This window comes from Sphaeramia orbicularis, chromosome 22 (assembly GCF_902148855.1).
Source record: "Sphaeramia orbicularis chromosome 22, fSphaOr1.1, whole genome shotgun sequence".
Classification (NCBI taxonomy): Eukaryota; Metazoa; Chordata; class Actinopteri; order Kurtiformes; family Apogonidae; genus Sphaeramia; species Sphaeramia orbicularis.
The window spans coordinates 20,493,142-20,513,129 of record NC_043978.1 but is presented as its reverse complement, the minus strand read 5'-3'; the positions used below and the strand labels follow the sequence as shown (position 1 = coordinate 20,513,129).

The 19,988-nt window shown below is 35.6% G+C and overlaps 2 protein-coding genes across 2 annotated transcripts; one reads left to right on the top strand and one right to left on the bottom strand.

Annotated features, from left to right (window-relative positions):
- Positions 1-2,932: 2,932 nt before the first annotated feature.
- Positions 2,933-11,697, bottom strand: degs2 (delta(4)-desaturase, sphingolipid 2). Its single transcript, XM_030126810.1, has 3 exons — positions 11,569-11,697; positions 6,751-7,493; positions 2,933-4,142 (listed from the first exon to the last, which is right to left on the bottom strand). The coding sequence occupies exons 1-3, from the start codon at positions 11,648-11,650 to the stop codon at positions 3,999-4,001; spliced, it is 969 nt and encodes a 322-aa protein (XP_029982670.1). The 5' UTR covers positions 11,651-11,697; the 3' UTR covers positions 2,933-3,998.
- A 4,060-nt stretch (positions 11,698-15,757) lies between these two features.
- On the top strand, positions 15,758-19,719 carry yy1a (YY1 transcription factor a). Its single transcript, XM_030126808.1, has 5 exons — positions 15,758-16,366; positions 17,720-17,870; positions 18,193-18,253; positions 18,546-18,704; positions 18,849-19,719. Exons 1-5 carry the CDS (start codon positions 15,868-15,870, stop codon positions 19,029-19,031), a joined length of 1,053 nt encoding a protein of 350 aa, XP_029982668.1. The 5' UTR covers positions 15,758-15,867; the 3' UTR covers positions 19,032-19,719.
- The last annotated feature ends 269 nt before the right edge of the window (positions 19,720-19,988 follow it).

Below are 19,988 nucleotides of genomic sequence, written 5' to 3'. Positions count from 1 at the left end.
GAAAGTCAATTCAACCACAAACTGATTCTTTATTAGTGTCTTCTTACAAAGATCTTTTACTTTGCTAAAGTGTCTATCATCACCTTGGTGTGATCTGATCACATGACACTTTCAATGCATATGTAGATCATTGGGGAAATTGCTCATAGCATAGCAAGGTATAAAAAACGATTAAAAAAATGGTCATAGTGTATGGTCTAAAAACTAGTCAAATTTTAGCATGATATAAAACTTTGTCATAGTATAGTATGATATAAAAATTTATAGTATTATATAAAAACTGATCATTGAATTGTATGATATAAGAATAGGTCATACTGTAGTATGATATAAAATTTTTCTCCGTGTATGAAATAAAAAGTGGTTATAATATTGTATGACTGAAAAACTGATCATAGCTTAGTGGACAGAAAAATTGTTCCTGATGTATGATATAAAAATTGTCCATAATATTGTATGATATAAAAAGTGTTTATTGTATGGTATAATAATTGGTCATGGTATAGTCTGATGTCAAACGTGATCATACTATAGTGTTATATGAAAACTGATCATGGTATTGTATGATATAAAAACAGGCCATAGTAGTATTATCTAAAACCTAATCATCGTAGAGTATGATATAAAAATTGATCATAGTATAATATGATATAAAAAATTAGTCATAGTACAGTATGTTATAAAAATTGATCATAGTATAATATGATATGAAAATTAGTCATAGTATAGTATGTTATAAAATTGATCATAGTATAATATGATATAAAAATTTGTCATAGTGTAGTATGGTATAAAAATGATCCCTAATGTTGTATGATATAAAAAGTGTTTTTTGTATGGTATAATAGTTGGTCATCTGATGTCAAAATTGGTCATACTATAGTGTTATATGAAAACTGATCATGGTATTGTATGATATAAAAAAAGGTCATAGTAGTATGATCTAAAAAGTAATCAGAGTATGATATAAAAACTGATCATAGTATAATATGATATAAAAAACTGTCGTAGTATAGTATGGTATAAAAACTGGTCACAGTATACTGTAGTCTGATGTCAAAATTGGTCATACTATAGTGTTATATGAAAACTGATCATAGTAATGTACGATATAAAAATAGGTCATAGTAGTATTATCTAAAAACTAACCATAGTAGAGTATGGCATAAAAATTTGTCATAGTTTAATATGATATAAAAATAAGTCATAGTATACTATGTTATAAAAATTGGTCATAGTATAATATGATATAAAAATTTGTCATAGTATAGTATGGTATAAAAACTGGTCATAGTATAGTCTGATGTCAAAATTGGTCATACTATAGTGTTATATGAAAACTGATCATGGTATTGTATGATATAAAAGTAGGTCATAGTAGTATGATCTAAAAACTAATAGTAGAGTATGGCATAAAAATTGGGCATAGTATAGTATGGTATAAAAATTATCCCTAATGTTGTATGATATAAAAAGTGTTTACTGTATGGTATAAAAATTGGTCATAGTATAGTCTGATGTCAAAATTGGTCATACTATAGTGTTATATGAAAACTGATCATGGTATTGTATGATATAAAAGTAGGTCATAGTAGTATGATCTAAAAAGTAATCATATTAGAGTATGTTATAAAAATTTATCATCGTATAATATATGAAAATTAGTCATAGTATAGTATGACATAAAAACTGATCATAGTATAATATATAAAAATTAGTCATTGTATAGTATGGTATAAAAATTATCCCTAATGTTGTATGATATAAAAAGTGGCCATAGTATAGCATGATTTAAAAACTGGTCAAAGTATACTATGGTATAAAAATTGTCCCTAATGTATGACATAAAAATACCCTGCGGCCAGTGTGGCCGAGGGTAAAAATTGGTCATAGTATAGTATGATATAGTATATGATAGTATGATATAAAAAATGGTCATAGTACAGTATTGTATATTTTAAAAAATGGTCATAGTACAGTACTGTATATAAAAAAAGGTCATAATCTAGTATGATATAAAAATAGGTCATAGTATAATATATAAAATTAGTCATAGTATAGTATGGTATAAAAATTATCCCTAATGTTGTATGCTATAGAAAGTGGTCATAGATGCATGATAGAAAAATTGGTCAAAGTATAGTATGAATAATATTTTGTCATTGCATAGTATGACATAGAAAAATGGTCATAGTACAGTATTGTATATTAAAGAAAAGGTCAATCTAGTATGATATAAAAAATGTCATAGTAAATTATGACAAATATCAGACATTGTGTAATAATATACATATACATATACATATATATATATATACATATACATATATATATATATATATATATATATATACATATATATATACACACACACACACATATATATATATATATATATATATATATATATATATATATATATATACACACACACACATATATATATATATATATATATACACATACATATATATATATATATATACATATATATATATATATATATATATACACATATACACATATATATATATATATATATACACATATACACATATATATATATATATATATACACATATACACATATATATATACACACATATATATATATATACACACACACACACACACATATATATAAAAATAGTCGTCTGTTGTGAAAAATAAAGAACAAAAAAGCCCAATACAAACATACAGTATACTTAAGAAAAACATTTGTATATAGTTTGAATTTATGTTAATTTTACCCTGTATGTGTTGCACTGGCAAACATATTTGCCTGTGTGCAGGCATACTTTGAATTTATCACAATTGTAACTTTCTACACCTAATCTTTGGAAATGATGTTGGTCATGTGTAGTCAAAGTGAAAATATAATGGCCAGATCACACAGGTGAAGTTATGTTGAAAAAAAAACACCAAACATGGGTATGGTAAACATTTTTATGTGGTATATAAAGCAAAATCAAAAGTGTTCAATAATGGCCAAAACAGGCTCAAACCCCAAAGGGTTATAAACAACAGAAATGACGCTATCACAGCAAAAACATTAAGTCCTATGTACAAGTGGACAAAACAACAGAAACAAATATGCCATTTTGTGCTTTCTAGCATTGCTTTAAATACTCACAACATAAAAATGTCAAGTATTCATATTTTTATTTTCCACCTATGTGGCGTTGAACCTGGCACACAGGGGAAATTGTAACTATTTCTTGAAATTGTGACAAAGGAAAATCAGATAGTAGGAAACGGAGTCAAAAAGGGGTAAGACCCTTTTGAGGGATATTGTGTTTTTGTTGTTATGTCCACCCCTTGTATATTTATTTATGTAATCAAGTGATTTAAACACTTCACAGCAAGAAGAAGCTGCATAAAAGCAAAAAGGGCGTCACGGAAAAAAAGGCTCCTCTTACTAAAAGGTAAGTTTCAATGCTCATTTTCCACTTCAGCACTGTTCTGTGTGATAGATGTGAAATTATATTAGGTAATCTGAGAGGCTTTGTGCACCTTTGTCGTATTCAAAAATTCTTAAAAAGGCTTAACAACATGCATGGGCTAAAGGAGGAAGTTTCACAGAAGCAGTGATGAAACCCATGAGAACATTTTCGACCTTTACCATGAGGAAATTTTCTGTTCAATACAATTTATTGTCTCAAACTGCAGATGACACAGTATTCTATTATCTTTTTTTTTTTTTTTTTTTGTGCAAAAAAAGGTGCCTTTGTATTGCAGTGACAGGCCAGTTCAATAAGAACCCCAAATAAATAATGAGATAAGAAAATCTGGATTTTCTTCCCATTTAAGTGAACTCTGTGTATATTTATGCATCTGAAATGTGCACATTGATTTCCCATCTGTTAACTCCGGGTCTAGAATTGATTGAAGATGACCACTGTGGACTAAACATTTAAACCAGAAACTATAATGACATTCCATAGTGATCCAAGTGAAATTCACATTCCTGTGTAAAGAGGATGTAATCAGTCACAGATCTACCCCTGCTTGCTGAGCTTGTACTCTCGTTTAATTCTGGCATAGGGGCCGATGCTGTCATCAAACACAAAGTCCCATAATACCCGGGTCCAGGAAGTGTGTTGAGGCAAGGTGTCATAATACTCAGCTGCAATTTGCTTGACCTAGCAACAAAAGAAAAGAAGATCCCATGAATTAGGACAATGTAAGAGCTAGAAATACACATTAAACATGCATGAGCTGCAGATGTGAAGCACCACAGGCTTTTATTCCTTCTAATACTTCGTCGAACACACATGCTGACATTTTACTGCTTCGCTGGACACAAACTACTTGGTATCTACACAAAAGCCTCATACTTTCAGCCTACCCAAGACATATTTCTGATACAGTAGTAAATGCAGGCTTTTCACAGAGGTAGGTGTAACCGTGGTGGAAAAGTCTGATTAGATTAGGATCGTAGTTTTTATTTTATTCCAACATATTTCACTGATAGAGAGAATGTGCAAATTCAGATAGTTATTGTGACGCAACATTCATTCTATTAAACATAAAATAAACTCAGGGTTTCCCAAACCATGCAAAAGTGTGGCTAAAAAAAGGGCTACAAGGGCAAAAAAAATTCCCATATCTGTTTACAAGAACTCTTTAATTTATATGTCAAATCACAAAAACAATAACAAAAAGTGCTTGTGAAGGTCTTAATAAAGTTTAACTAGTGGGCAATGACTGGAGAAATACAGAGCTGTACAAAAGTCTAAGGCCACCTCTAGATTTGTTGTTTTAGCAGGGCTTCTCTTTTCCTTAGGTATAACAAAAAAATAAAATAAAAAATACAGGGAAAACGTGCACAGCCTTAACCTCCTGAGACCCAGGAAAGTGGAAGTTTTGGCTTTTTTACATTAAACTGTCTTGATTGGAAACTGCATAATACAATTGTTTTTTCAGATACATTTTTGAAGTTATTTTATTTATTTTCTAATGGACAGCATTTTTTTTTAAGCACAACTGTCAAATTTTTGTCCCCTACAGAGGACAAAAATGCATTACTGGGTCTCAGAAGGTTAAAAGACAGAAAAACTGAACTAAATGGGTTGTTAAAGTTAAAATCACTATCTAGAGTGACCCCTGACCCCATGACAAGAAACTGCACAAACAGAAATATTTGACGTGTCGACTGAAACCTGGTATAAAACAGTGAAAATTAATGCAATAAATCTCACACTAAATACTACCACTTTGGTTTATAGAGGCAGTTTTTTTTCCTGTAAACTTTTGCTTTTACTGCTGTACATACTTCACATAAATCCACATTGGATCTTAATCCACTGAGAAACACGTGTGTGGTCATTAGAACTTTACTAAAACAACAAACCTAATGTTGGACTAAGACCTTTACACAGTCCTGTATGTTCCCAATTAATTTATTATATCAAACATGTAGAATGAGTTTTTGTTTTCTCCAAAAAGAGCACTCATCTCAGTTTTCAATTGAGACTTTTTTCATTCATTCATTATCTGAACCCGCTTTATCCTCATTAGGGTCATGGGGGTCGCTTGGAGCCTATCCCAGCTACATGGGGACGAAGGCGGGGTACAACCTGGACAAGTCGCCAGTTGGTCTCAGGGCTGACATAAAGAGACAAACAATCACTCTCACATTCACACCTATGAGCAATTTAGATTAACCAATTAACCTATCAGTGCATGTCTTTGGATGGTGGGAGGAAGCCGGAGTACCCGGAGAGAACCCACGCAGACACGGGGAGAACATACAAACTCTACATGAAAGGTCCCACCCTCGTTGACTGGTATTGGAATCAAACCCAGGACCTTCTTGCTGTGAGGCACGAGTGCTAACCACTGCACCACCGAGTCGCCTGACTTTTTTTTTTTTTTTTTCCCCCATTACCTTCAAAATGCATAAACCTGGTTAATTTGATAAATGAAATATTGCCCAGCCCTTCTGCCAGCATTGTCAAAAAGCAGATATCTGGCTTTTCAGCAAATCTATTCATGCTCAAATCATGTTAGAGAAGCAGTGGTTAATCAGTTACAAAGCCTGTTCTTTCATCTGATAAATATTTGCAGTTCAGAGGGAAAAAAATGCTTTTTGTTTAGCTTCTGAAAGACAGGAGAGGCCAGTCTTATCAGCACACACCTGATAGTGATGTCAGTGTTATAAACTGTCCTCATTCTCAACCTGTTGACTAATAATACGCTTGGAAAAAATGCCTCACCATAAAGACATGATCAAGTGTCAAATGCTGCGTTTTTACTACGTGGTACTGGCTAGACTCGATTCGACCTTTTTGCGTTTCCTTTACGTAAAAGAACCTGGAATCTGGTACGCGATACTACTTTTTTAGTATCTGCTCCACCGAGGTTCCAAAACAGGTGAAGAGATACTAAAATGTGACATGTAAACACTGGAGACCACTGATTGGCCAGAGAGTTGTCTCTTTGTCATTGCGTCATCAATGCACAACCCACCATTTAAAAAATGGATTCGGAAGTTTACAGTAAATATTTGGGGCTGATAAAAAAAATTCAGCGTGAGCTTGACGGGGCAACACGCAACGAGTGAGTTTATCAGCAACTCTCTGAGGAGATGTCACAAAAGCTACGCGAAATGTCGCTACGAAGACCAGGTACTCTAAAGTCGGTAGTTTCCTGTAATGGAAACGGTCTCCAGGAAAAGTACCTGGTACCCGAGTCAAATTGAGCTGGTACCATGTAGTGGAAATGCGGCAATAGTGAAGCCCCTCTCACCTGAGGTAGTTTACTGCCAGGTATGCTTGGGAAGTCATGGTGCTCCATGTGATATCCAACGTTGAATGTGATCAAGTTCAGTGGTCCATAATAGGAATATGTCTCATGTCCTTTTAGAAACATGTAATGCTCAGCGATGAAATGTCCAGAAATAGGATGCAGTCCCATGCACAGGACAGACCCAGCAATGAGGTAAACAATGGGCTTCAGCCCCCAAAGATAGAAGATAATTAAGTCTACTGTGAGCTGAACCACTGCATTCTGGACCTCCAGCGTACACACTGGTTTAGGATTGACCACCAATGGGCGCAGGGCGTAGAAAAAGGGCTGGAGGAAGAGCCAGAGCACCTTCCTGGCCGGGGTGCAGAAGAACCATCCCTCAAAGTCAGTCGGGATGTCGACATCCAGCTTGTCCCCTCCCAGATACCGATGGTGATCGATGTGATACTTCTTGAAGGAAGCGGAGTAAGGCACCCCGATGGGTAGGTTGGCCCACATGGCAAACCAGCGGTTCCACTTTGCCAGCTTGTTGCCAAATGCCACGTTGTGAGAGATGTCATGGATAGCCAGGGTCAAAGAATGGTTGATGCAGCCACCAAAGGCATAGGCCCAGAAGAAGATCCACTTCCAGGAGAGGTCACGGACCAGGTAGCAAGCCAGGAGCTGGGTCAGGACCATACCTGATACCACCCACTTCAACTGTGGATCTGGACCCATCAGTGACTTGATCTCTGGATACTTGGCTGAGGAGAAAAGAAAAAGGCAGGAAGCATGAGGGATAGAAGAGGTCAAAGAACAAGAAACAAAAGTATGAGGAGTCATGGAAGCAAAACCAACCAAATTAACAAAGTTACAGAACAGCTAGAGGAGTAAGAAGAACATGTTAAATGTGTCTCTCTAATTATGCAGAAAGTCAATAAAATAAAATTTAAAACTGTGTTACTGATCAGAGATGTAAAGATGTAAAACTTTTGGCATGTGCAAAAGTTGGCTCTAATGATGGATGACAAAAAAAGAAAAGAAATAAGTAAATAAGACCAGAAACCAGAATTGTTTTTTTTTCCCCACAGTTAGTTTGATGTTCAGCTCTTTTTGTTTACTTGGATGCTCAAATTAAGATTGATCCAGATTCTAATAAAGTAAAAAAATAATTTAAAAAAATAATTTCCAAAAAACAATGATATTGGCTGACTATTTAGCCAACTGACTTTTTCTAATGTCAAATGTTGTTATAATATTAAATGTTAAAGTCACCTCAGTTTAAAATATCAGTGGAGTTTCCAGTAAATCTATCGATTCTGTTGTGTCAAAGCTCTACACTCTGGATCCCACAGGAAAAAAATAAACATGGTATCCGGAGCAAGCCCTTCTCCTGGGAAGACTGTACTGACAAAAGACATATTTAATTGGCAGAGGTGTTGTTTGGCTAAGGGACTTGAAACACAAGGAAATACAAGGGAGTGGTTGACTAACAGCCACGCTTACAAACACAAATAGGTGTTTTTCATCAGACGTTTACAACACAATCTTTCCACTAGAACAAACAAGCCCTGATTTGTTAAATAGGTCACACCTCCATACATATGACTAACATTTAAAGGGTTTGGTGTGATTATGTCCAGAGGGTTAACCCGGTGAACCACCTAACCTAATCTCCCGTATCCAGTTTTTACTCCCAGGAGGGCTGTGGGAGCATACAGTGTCCCATCTAGCATTAGATGAAAGATAGCCATGTAGCATCACATGATAGCACATGCAAATATGGCCTGTGCCATTCAAATTCAGTTCACCTTGGTAACAAAACTTCAGAGACAAAAAAATAAAAAAAATAAAAAAGTCAGGTAGGTCTTTTCTCTTGTAAAGACCAAGCCCTGTTTATTCAGTTACAGTTTAGCCAAGAGGAATTCCCTACTCTGACCTGCAGCCAGTCCTCTGGTAGACATACAAGAGTAATTTGAAGACATAAAATGCAAAATACATGTTATTTACCCAATATATCACTTATCTGTCTTCTGATTTGTCATTTACTCCTGCTGTTTATGGCAGTGTATATAGGCCGCTTGAGTGTTTTAGGCTCCCCCACAGAGGACAGTGTTCAATCAATAACTAGATATCATAAAAGAAAAAGGTTTGAATTGCTCTAGTTGTGATGCAGAATAAGAAGTAAAGCCTGGGTTTCAACTTCACCATGTACGAGCAACAGATATTTCCCCATGTTATTGTGAGCTTCAAGGTATCAACTAACATGATTTCCAGTTCAATCCGGTACCACAAATGTAAGCATTAGAAGATGTTATTGATGACAAATTTCAACCATAAAGCACATTTATCAATAATCCATGTGACCTGGCACACTGCTACTTCAATGCCAAGTCCTGTGAATGGGATATTGTAAAGTGTATGACACCGTACTGAATCTGGTGTCATGCCAAACAAGCTGTGCGTTACGTAAAACAACTTGCCAAACAAAGACACCTTGTGATACAATGAGGGATAATGTATAGAAGAGTAAAGGTCAGTGATCTCTGACACCTGTGTCCTTCTGACTCCACCCTTGGGGCAGGGTGGGGGATAATTCAAAACAAAAGGCTTTAATAATTTAAGGCTCACTGGTGTCAAACAACCCATCACCTTCTAGATGTTTCATTCACACCAGAGCAACCATCCAAGTACTGGACAAAACCAGGATAAAAAATACATCAGCAGCTTGAGATCATGTTGCATTACCTGTTTGACATCTAATTGCACTATAAATCAGGTGTTGACCATTTCCAGTGTTGAGGAAGCTACTTTGCAAGTATAGCTTGTAAAACTACAAGTAGTTCAGCATGGCAGTGGTTAAAACTAATTACATTTCTACCCCTGGAGAAATGCAGTTTGTAAAACTGTGGCTAGAAAAAGTAGTTTTAGCAACTACTTTTATTTGCAGCATTAAATTGAGAATGTACATATGGTGTATATGAAACAAAATTTGGCCATGGTTGGGGGGGCACGTCACTATCGGGGTTGGCGCTGGTGGGAGGGTTGTCCATGGTGGTGACGACCACACAACGTTAGAAATAATCGGATATCTACAAAGCATTTGAGTGCTGCCAGGGCAAGCCAATCAGAGGCAGCGTTGGCTGTGATGTCATGACATGATCATGCTTTCAAAGCAATTCAGGATGAAAGAAAAAGGGACTGTCTTGCATTCAATGGTGAAACACAATTTAGATTACAAAAATATATCTTAAAAAAAAAAAAAAAAAAAACACACCTTAATTTTATGTTGCTGCCCAAAATCGTAGTTTGCAAATTGAGTAGTTAAACTACAAAAAATTACCCAGAAAGTACTTGTACTACTTGACATGGCACAAATATGAACGTAGTTTAACTACCAGTAAGTTAAAGCCAAATGTAGGGTTTTTTCAGATATCTTTATATAAAAATACTAAATTAAGAAACAGACAAAGAAAAAGAAAGAAAGAGAGAAAAAAAATAAACCTACCCCCCACCCACCCCATGTCCTGGCTCAATCATACACACACATTATTTAACAAAATATTTGACAATCTTAAAAACAACACCTAGTCAAGCAGGACTCTAAAAAATGTAGTTGAACTATGTGGTTCAACTACATGTAGTTTGAGTCTCCACAACTCTGACCATTTACAACACAGATGTGATTTCATGTCAGTAAATGATCCCAATAGTAAGAGTCAGACAGTTTATATAAATCTATAACAGGACAGAAGATGTGGTTGAAGGTAGATTAGTGAACGGAGGTTGTTCTGTTGGAGATCATCCCAGATCCATGGATGCTCACAAAGCCTTTCTTCTCACTTCATGCATTGCATTGTATCTATGTTTGTCATGAGCAGAGAGTGTGTCTTGTTACCTAGACAGCCCAGGGGCACTGTCAACTGCACCTGCTATCAATACGCTGTCATTGTCTCACAAGGTAAAGCATGAGATGACAGGGACACAGATAGGTTTACATTAAAAAAACAGCATCAATCTTTATGTGGGATTTTCTAACAAAATTGATTTTTTTCCCCTCTCAACTCTAATATGTAACCGCCAATGGAGTGAGACTTAGGTGTGTCATGTCTATCTGATTATCGATTCTGTAACATCATGGCTTATGCACTGACAGAGTAATGTAATCAGGTGCAATTTCTGGTTTTGCTGCGTGTGGCCTACTCCCTGTGTTTCTAAGAAGCAGCTGCTTTGCTTTGAAAACATGCAGATTAATAAGTTCCAGGCATGTGTGAAATGCACTGAAAAAGGAGCAACCATACATATAATGTTAGGCAAATTAAGTTGTTGTTTTTTTAATTATTCAAAATGCATTTTATTTATGTCACAACTTTAATTCTGAAGTTGCCCCCGAGTTTTAAAATGCCATCTCTGCCTGTGTTTCTACTCTCACTGAATGGAAATAAACCCTTAAATCCTTGTATTTATCTGTAGTAAAAAGGAGCAACCATTAATTTAACATTGAACATTTGAGCATTTTTATTTATGATACAACTTTGATTCTTAAGTTGACAGTGAATCTTAAAAACACCACCTCTGCATGTATTTCTACTTCTACTTAATGGAAATTAATCCTTATAACTTTCTGTATCTGTAGTATCAGCTTCCCTGTGTGTTCCTTGCATCCACACTGATAAACTCGTTAAGCAACAGCTAGTAAACAGGTTTGACCGGATACGATTTTATATGAAGGCTCGCGCTTCAAGTTGTCCCACTAACAACTTTAACTCCACAGACTCCACACTGATGAGGAAGGTTACATTGGATTTTTTTTTTTTTTTTTTTTTAGAAAGTTCTTACCAAGTATTTCTTTCCTCCTCGACGTGTGCGGCTGGTCATTGTAGACCCATTCAAAGTCGCCTCTTCCACCTGTCTTCCCCATGTCTGTCCTCTCCTCTGTGTGTGTGAACAACCTGCTCTGTGGCGTTATGTGTGTCATCCACTCCTCACAGTATCGGGACACACCCACTCACACAGGTTGATGGCTCGAGGTGTAAGACGTCATCACACACGCCCCTCCCCCACGGAGAGTCACCACAAAAGACGAGGTTAAAGGTAAGGGGAAAAAAACACACAAAAAAACTCGTTCCTTATGGTTTGTGACATGTTTTTCCATTTTTTTTCTATCATTTTTTTTCGTCACTAGTGGATACATGAGCATTTAGCTTCAGGTTATATGTTTTGTCTGTCTCTTTGAATTCATAAAAAAGGGTAATATTTATCTGAAAAGCAATAATTTGCATTAAAAACAGCTAAAAAAAAAAATACAACACAAATACCTTTTGAAATACAGCAGGAACAGCTTATTTTCAGATAACTATAAGATAATGTATGATTGTGTTTATTCTGTTGTTTTACTTGGTATTTTTATTTTACTGATTTTATGTCTTTTTAATCTGTTCTTATATTTTAGTCTATCATTTTGCAGCCCCCACCACCCACCACTAGTGGATATATGAGCATTTAGCTTCAGGTTATATGTTTGTCTGTCTCTTTAAATTCACAAAAAAATAGGACCAATGGCCCTGTAGCTTACCAGCTGAATTAAAAGCTTTGGAAAATGTATCCAGATGCCATTTATTATCACCCAATTATGTGTATTTATTGTATTACAGAACCAGCCCATGTTTTGGTCATATTCCAGTCAGATCTGTAAAAAATTCAAATTCCAACTTGATATTGTTTATATTGACTGAGTTATTGCATGGATCCACTTCCTATCTCTTATAATGGAGAAATTTTTCAAAGTTGCACCAAATCCAGAATCAGATCCAGATCCAAATAATTTCTCTAACTTTTGTTGACATCATCATAAAGAAACTATATACCAAGTTTGAAGTCAATCAGAATTGTATTTTCGGAGAAGACGATTGAAATTTTTGTAACGGATGACAGACGACGACAGACGACGATAGATGACGATAGACAACGACACCGGACGCCACATGACGACAGTAGCTTATGGCCTGTCAGCCAGTAAGCTAAAAAGGGCAATATTTATCTGAAAAGCAAAAAAAATGGAATTAAAAACAGCTGAAATACAACACAAATAGCTTTTGAGATACAGCAGGAACAGCTTATTTTCAGATAACTATAAGATAATGTATGATTGTGTTAAGTGTGTTGTTTAACTTGGTATTTTTATTTTACTGTTTTTAAGTCTTTTTATTTTGTTCTTGTATTTTAGTCTATCATTTTGCTTTTTTCCCCCCACACTAGTGGATACATGAGCATTTAGCTTCTGGTTATGTGTTTTGTCTGTCTCTTTAAATTCACAAAAAAGGGCCATATTTTCTGAAAAGCAAAAATTGGCATTAAAAGCAGCTAAAAAAAATACAACACAAATACCTTTTGAGATACAGCAGGGGCAGCTTATTTTCAGATAACTATAAGATAATGTATGATTGTGTTAATTATGTTGTTTTACTTGATATTTTTATTTTACTGTTTTTAAGTCTTTTTAATCTGTTCTTGTATTTTAGTCTATAATTTTGCTTTGTTTCCCCCGCACTAGTGGATACATGAGCATTTAGCTTCAGGTTATATGTTTTGTCTGTCTCTTTAAATCCACAAAAAAAGGGCAATATTTATCTGAAAAGCAATAATTGGCATTAAAAACAGCTGAAATACAACACAAGTACCTTTTGAGATACAGCAGGGACAGCTTATTTTCAGATAACTGTAACATAATGTATTATGGAGTTTATTCTGTTGTTTTACTTGGTATTTTTATTTCACTGTTTTTAATTGTGCTGCTGTTTTTATGTCTTTTTAATCTGTTCTTGTATTTTAGTCTGTCATTTTTATTTTTCATTCTTCTGTAAGACACTGTTTTTCATTGTACAGCTGGTTTATGTTTTTGATCTATTCTTGTGTTTTATTCTTTTATTTTGGTTTATCCCCTATAAGTCACTTTTGAAAAAAGCATCTGCCAAATGCATAAATATAAATGTAAATGTATAATTAATCATTTTCATTAACATAGAGAATGTAGTAAAGGAGGAATGTCACTGTTTTTCTTGATGTCATTATGGTTAAATAATTGTTATTCTGTTGTTCATTGTGAATGTGTTTTATACAGTTTTGACTTTATGGCTGCTTTCTTGGCCAGGTCCTCCTTGCAAAAGAGATTTCTAATCTCAATGGGACTTCCTGGCTAAATAAAGGTAAATAAAATAAAATAAAATAAATGAATAATTTTAAGAAGATCCAGTAACACTTACAATGCTGTATCACTATATACTGCATGGTACACACCTAAACATGGAACTTGTATTGTTTGAGCTTCGTCAACAAAACAGACATTTTTGCAGCAGGTTATGTTTTTTATAAAAATGCAGAGAAAAGGGCAACATTGCACTGTGAAAATTAAATGACTTTTTTTTTTTTTTTTTAAGATTATTTTTCAACTTTCAAATAACCATCTACATCAGCATAGGACATATGAACTAGTCCAAGGCAAACAACTTAACATTTTTATTTCCTAACAAGACAGAATATTCTGATTAACATCACATGAATAATTTAAAGAGAATCCATAAACACATATGGACCAGCATCACTATATTTTGCATGGTATAAACCTAAGCATAAAAATGTTATTGCTTGTTTTGATAAGCGGAAAATTTGTTGCCTTGACTGCCTTGATGCCATTTAACATATATGTAGAGTATTGGATATTGTCACCTCATTAAAATAATTACCAGAGTCATTTTTCAGATTTAGCAGGAAACACAAAAAAATTTATTATTATTTGATGATTTAGACAAAAAAGTCATTTTTGTAAAAAATTTTGGACTTGAGCAGTTATTTTAGGAAGGTGACAACATGTCTATTTTACACAGATTGTGTCTTGTACAAAATGCAGAGAAAAAGGCGACATTTCTCCTTTTACCACACTGTAAAAGTTGGCATTTAAAGAAGCAAGATGCTGTCATTACGCACAATGCACAAACACCTGAAGATTCGAAATAAACTTTATTTATTTTTGTATAACTCAAAATGGTCACACTAATATCATATAATGACTCATTTAAGAGAGAATCCATACATACTTAATGATGCACAAACACCTGAAGATTCGAAATAAACTTTATTTATTTTTGTATAACTCAAAATGGTCACACAAATATCATATAATGACTCATTTAAGAGAGAATCCATACATACTTAATGATTTTCATAGCTATATTTTGCAAAAAATAGAAACACAAACTCAGCTCCCTTGATACCATATTTAATTTTATGTTTTCCACACAGCAACTGAAAATATCCTCAATTAACTACATTTCAATGCATGCATGGTTTTTGATCATTTATAGCAGTGGTTCCCAACCTTTTTTAACCCGTGACTCCATTTTAATGTTACAAATTTCCACCGACCCCAGACATTCAAAACTGAGACTTTTTTTTTTTTTTTTGCTAAAATTAATTTGTATAGTAAAATTAATTTGTATAGTATAGTTTGCTATACTATGTTGCTAATAAATGTTAATTTTAGACGACATTTAGGCTAGATAATTATGATTATGGACAGAGGTAGAAAAGCCAGGTGTAGATTACTGCACAAAGTGAGAATTTTATTTTCCTTGGTCAGGATATGTACAGTCAGTCCAGCTTGTATTTACAAGGCTGACAATTAATACTGAACAAACAATAACTCAAACTATGAATTATGAAAGAGCTGCAGCATCTGAAAAACGACCACAACGAACATTTGAAAGATAAACAGTACCACAGTGCTTCAGTTTCAGCTTCACAGTTTGTCATGTCTTTTATGGATTGTGATTGTCTCTCTCACCTCACCATATATTTTTTTATTAGTAAGTTGTTGTTGTTGTTTTTTTTAATCAATTACTAAAAATTTTAGGCGACCCCAAACTTGAAAAACAGTGATTTACAGGTAACTGAATAAATTTTCTAATTTAATGTGACTTTTGGGTAAATCTCGCGAGACTTCATAACTGGAGCATTGTGGCGACGAGACTACAGTTGTGTAGAGTTGTTGTTGGAGAGGGAGGAGGAAGGCTGAGGGTGAACAGGAAGGAAAGCAGGAGTGGAAAAATAGCATTTAAGTAGAAGGAAATATAATTTTTTATCATGGCATCGGGGGATACCCTGTACATAGAAACGGACGGGTCAGAAATGCCAGCCGAAATAGTGGAACTTCATGAAATAGAAGTAGAGACAATCGAGACAACAGTTGTAGGAGACGACGGTGAACACCAGCCTATGATCGCCTTACAGCCCCTGGACACGGACGATCCACACTCGATTCATCCGCATCAAGAGGTGATTTTGGTGCAGACCAGGGAAGAAGTGGTGGGCGAGGATGACTCTGAACTGCACACGGATGATGGTTTCGAGGACCAGATCCTTATCCCGGTGCCTGCAGTGGAGGAGGACTATATCGAACAGACTCTGGTTACTGTCGCGGGGAAAAGCTCGTCAACAGGCCGGATGAAGAAGGCTGGAAGCGGGAAGAAAGCGGGCAAAAAGAGCTACCTAGGCGGGGGAGAGATGGGCAGAAAGTGGGAACAGAAGCAGGTCCAGATAAAGACTTTGGAGGGGGAGTTTTCAGTGACTATGTGGGCATCAGGTAAGTTGTGAGTCCTGAGTGAATTCCTCCAAGCTAGCCCGTCGCTTTGTTCTCAGCGTGTGTGCGGTGTGACCGGGCCCAGCGGAGGCCTTATGCTGCCCCAAAGTTTTATCTATTACCCGACTCGGAGGCACTTTAACTTCATTTGAAATGTTTTTGTTTTTATGGGAAGCCATGTTTTATGTGTCGATGGGCGCCGCCATATTTCCCCGGTCTAGAAAGTATGGCGGCCCGAAAAAATGGCGTTTATTTGGCCGACGAAGATGGCGGCGAGAGTGGGAGCGAGTGCAGTGGGCTCCGCGAGGCCGCTGTGGCGCAGTTCAATTCAGCGGCAGCGGTAGTGGTGCGTTCAGGAACCACTCATACTTTCCAATACTGTTGTTTCTTTTAACACCCTTTTAAATGTTCAGTACGTCTGAGGATCACAGTGTAATAAAACTTAATGCATCTTTGATCAGAAATACATTTCTGTCGCTACTGGCGTTATTCATCAACCAAGTGAAACCATTTATTTTAGACTATGTATCCCAGTTACTGTGTCTTCTTATCTTATGGTTAAATCACACGTTTATACGCCAATCAAATCGTATTTATTTCTCATTGTTTTCAGTTATCAGATAGGAGAGGTACGCGCTCTTCCAGAAGTGCTTCGTGTATGTTTCTGTTGATAATTAACACGGTGAAACTGCTGCGTAATGGAAATTCCCATCCCCATTGCATACCATTTAAACGTAATAATCGATGGTAAAATTATTGTAAAAATGTTAATTTCCCTAGTGTATCTTACTAATGTGTGTTATCTATTAATTACTAGTTCTTTATATTAACTGTATGATCCTTTGATTATTTCCAGTTAGCTGATTTGAGGATAAATATACACATTTAAAAACATTCATACTTTTTGATTCCACTAGACTGGTATTATAGTATAAGTAATTCAATCTATATACCACAATTCCTTTTTCCTCTACTATTTTTCCACTTTTTTAAAAAATTATTAATTTCCATATGTTTGCCCTTTGGGGTAAATGCTGGCTTCAATGTTTTCACCAGAAGAACCTCAAGCTTTACTTATTGTTTGGCATATAGTATAACACTTAAAATTGCTGGATTGTCATATGATTGCACAGGCTGATATTGGGGTTTAATCGCAGAGATCTAATATATAAAAGGCAGCTTATGTTAAACAACTCAGAAACATTGCATGTATGATTTGTCAGTTCTTTGGTAGTAAATGCAAGTAGAAAGATTGAGAAGAGAAGTGAAACTGAAAAAGCATACTGAATAAAAGACATGTTCATGTGTCCTGGTCCTGATGCAACTGATAAGAAAAAAATCTCTCGTCTTATCCAGATGACAAAAAGGACATAGACCACGAGGAGCAAATCACAGGTGAAAACTCTCCTCCAGATTATTCAGAATACATGACAGGGAAGAAGCTTCCACCCGGAGGCATCCCAGGCATTGACCTGTCAGACCCAAAGCAGCTGGCGGAGTTTGCACGGTAAGTGTTGAAAAATATACCTGATGGCAGGTAAAATTCAGTGAACCTTAATAAAAGAAATGCTCAAATCTTGCCCACATTCATGACTACCTCTGCTTACTTTAAGAGCACAGAAGAGACAAAAAAAATCAAAATGGCATACATTGCATATTACACACAATGCAATGTTGGTATTGAAGAGACACTTAAGTCTTGTGTGTGTATATAACCAGTGCAAAGTCAAACAACTGAGTTTTCTGGTCCTTTATACGCTTTTGTGACAAATTTTCTTCCTGGTCTGGTGTAAACACTTGCCTAAAATCCACTTTCATTTTTGTTGCAGAATGAAGCCAAGGAAAGTAAAGGAAGATGATGCACCCAGGACGATAGCATGTCCACACAAAGTAAGTGTGTTATGTTTATTATGTCATAACCTTTAGCTATGCAGTTAGTAAAAGTTTAACATGGGTATGTGTCGTTTTTCAAAAGATCATAACATAATATCTCAAAGAACTTAATCTAATAAGGTCAAGACGTTACAATATTTTACACGTGAAAAACAACAAAATAAACAACTTTCTCTTCATGTTTCTGTTGCTGATCTGAAAATATTGAACTCTGAATATTAATTGCTTTGATTGAACTGTTCAATATTTTATCAGACTTGATGTTCAGCTTATTTTTAATGCTCTACAGGGATGCACTAAGATGTTCAGAGACAACTCGGCGATGAGAAAGCACTTGCATACACACGGACCTCGTGTGCATGTCTGTGCAGAATGTGGAAAAGCATTTGTGGAAAGTTCAAAGCTGAAGAGGCATCAGCTTGTACACACAGGAGAGAAACCCTTCCAGGTGAGTTTAGTCATTCTTTTTATCATTACATCTGGAGTGTAAGAGTAATGAATATGTGGCAAAAAATTTGGCTGTAAGTTGAGAATCACAGTTTCTTTGAGTTGAGACATACAGTGGCATTAACTACATCTGTCTTGTCTGCAGTGCACATTCGAGGGTTGTGGCAAGCGGTTCTCGCTGGACTTTAACTTGCGTACACATGTACGCATTCACACTGGAGACCGCCCATATGTCTGCCCTTTTGATGGCTGCAACAAGAAATTTGCCCAGTCAACCAACCTGAAGTCTCACATCCTCACACACGCCAAAGCTAAAAACAACCAGTGAATCAACCCTGAACTAGGCTGACGGCAGCAGCGTGAGCATACACTGGAGGATTTGACCTGTATCTCTACTCCTTCACAGACAACTTAAATCCCGTGGCCTGCTTTGTGGTGAGATGAGAAGTCCCCTTTGTATTGTCTCTAGTTAAAACGTTTAAACAGAGAAATGACCTTTTCTCAAACATTTTGATACAAGTATCGAGGTTTGAACAAGGAACTGTAGAACCCCGAACCCTCAGGCCTCCTACCCTGTTTTGGCGCTACCTGAATGGAACAATTTACAATTTCTTCTTGTGAAGATGTCAAATCATGGATCTGCACCTAAAACTTATTTATACCTTTAAACAGCCAGATAAAAAATAATTTTGCAATGTAATTTAAATTTGCATCAATCCTCAGCAATGACACCTTTTCAATTTTGTACTGTCCCCAAGTGTGCATATTGTACACTGTTTGACATAAGCTCTGTGGTAATGTATGTAGTAAGTTTGTCCCTGTAGCTCTTATTCAAAGAGGTTTCACAGTTTGTTTTACCCCCCTTTTCCCCCTTTGGTGTGAGTGTGTTTCGAGGCGGGACTGGGTGGTCTTTGCATATTTTAATTTTGTACAATGCAATATAAAATAATGTCAATAATAGCCATGTGATTTTTCAATAGTGATCACTGATTAAAATGTTTTCCCCTTGCACTACATATAAGTGTCATTTATTCTCTTAATCCACACAAGGTTTATGACTGTACTTAAATCTGACATACGTATGTTAAAATACTGTACTACTACATTACTAAGTGTACTACCATATGAAGATATTAACTCAATATTATATTTGTACTGTACGAAGTGACATCTTAAAAAAATCCAGACTTAACAGTTGAGATGTTACGATCTTTGCTGTACATCTGAACTGTTCCAGACACCAGCACTTGATTGTGGTCATTTTTGAAAGCACATAATTCAACAT

What these genes read in the sequence shown, in the direction of transcription:
- degs2 (XM_030126810.1), bottom strand. Translation starts at nt 11,650, where the DNA reads ATGGGGAAGACAGGTGGAAGAGGCGACTTTGAATGGGTCTACAATGAC. An exon ending in GAGGAGGAAAGAAATACTTG is followed by an intron (nt 7,494 to 11,568) that starts GTAAGAACTTTC and finishes TTTTCTCCTCAG; the next exon opens with CCAAGTATCCAGAGATCAAG. An exon ending in CTGGCAGTAAACTACCTCAG is followed by an intron (nt 4,143 to 6,750) that starts GTGAGAGGGGCT and finishes TTTTGTTGCTAG; the next exon opens with GTCAAGCAAATTGCAGCTGA.
- yy1a (XM_030126808.1), top strand. Translation starts at nt 15,868, where the DNA reads ATGGCATCGGGGGATACCCTGTACATAGAAACGGACGGGTCAGAAATG. An exon ending in CAGCTGGCGGAGTTTGCACG is followed by an intron (nt 17,871 to 18,192) that starts GTAAGTGTTGAA and finishes TTTTTGTTGCAG; the next exon opens with AATGAAGCCAAGGAAAGTAA. An exon ending in CGATAGCATGTCCACACAAA is followed by an intron (nt 18,254 to 18,545) that starts GTAAGTGTGTTA and finishes AATGCTCTACAG; the next exon opens with GGATGCACTAAGATGTTCAG.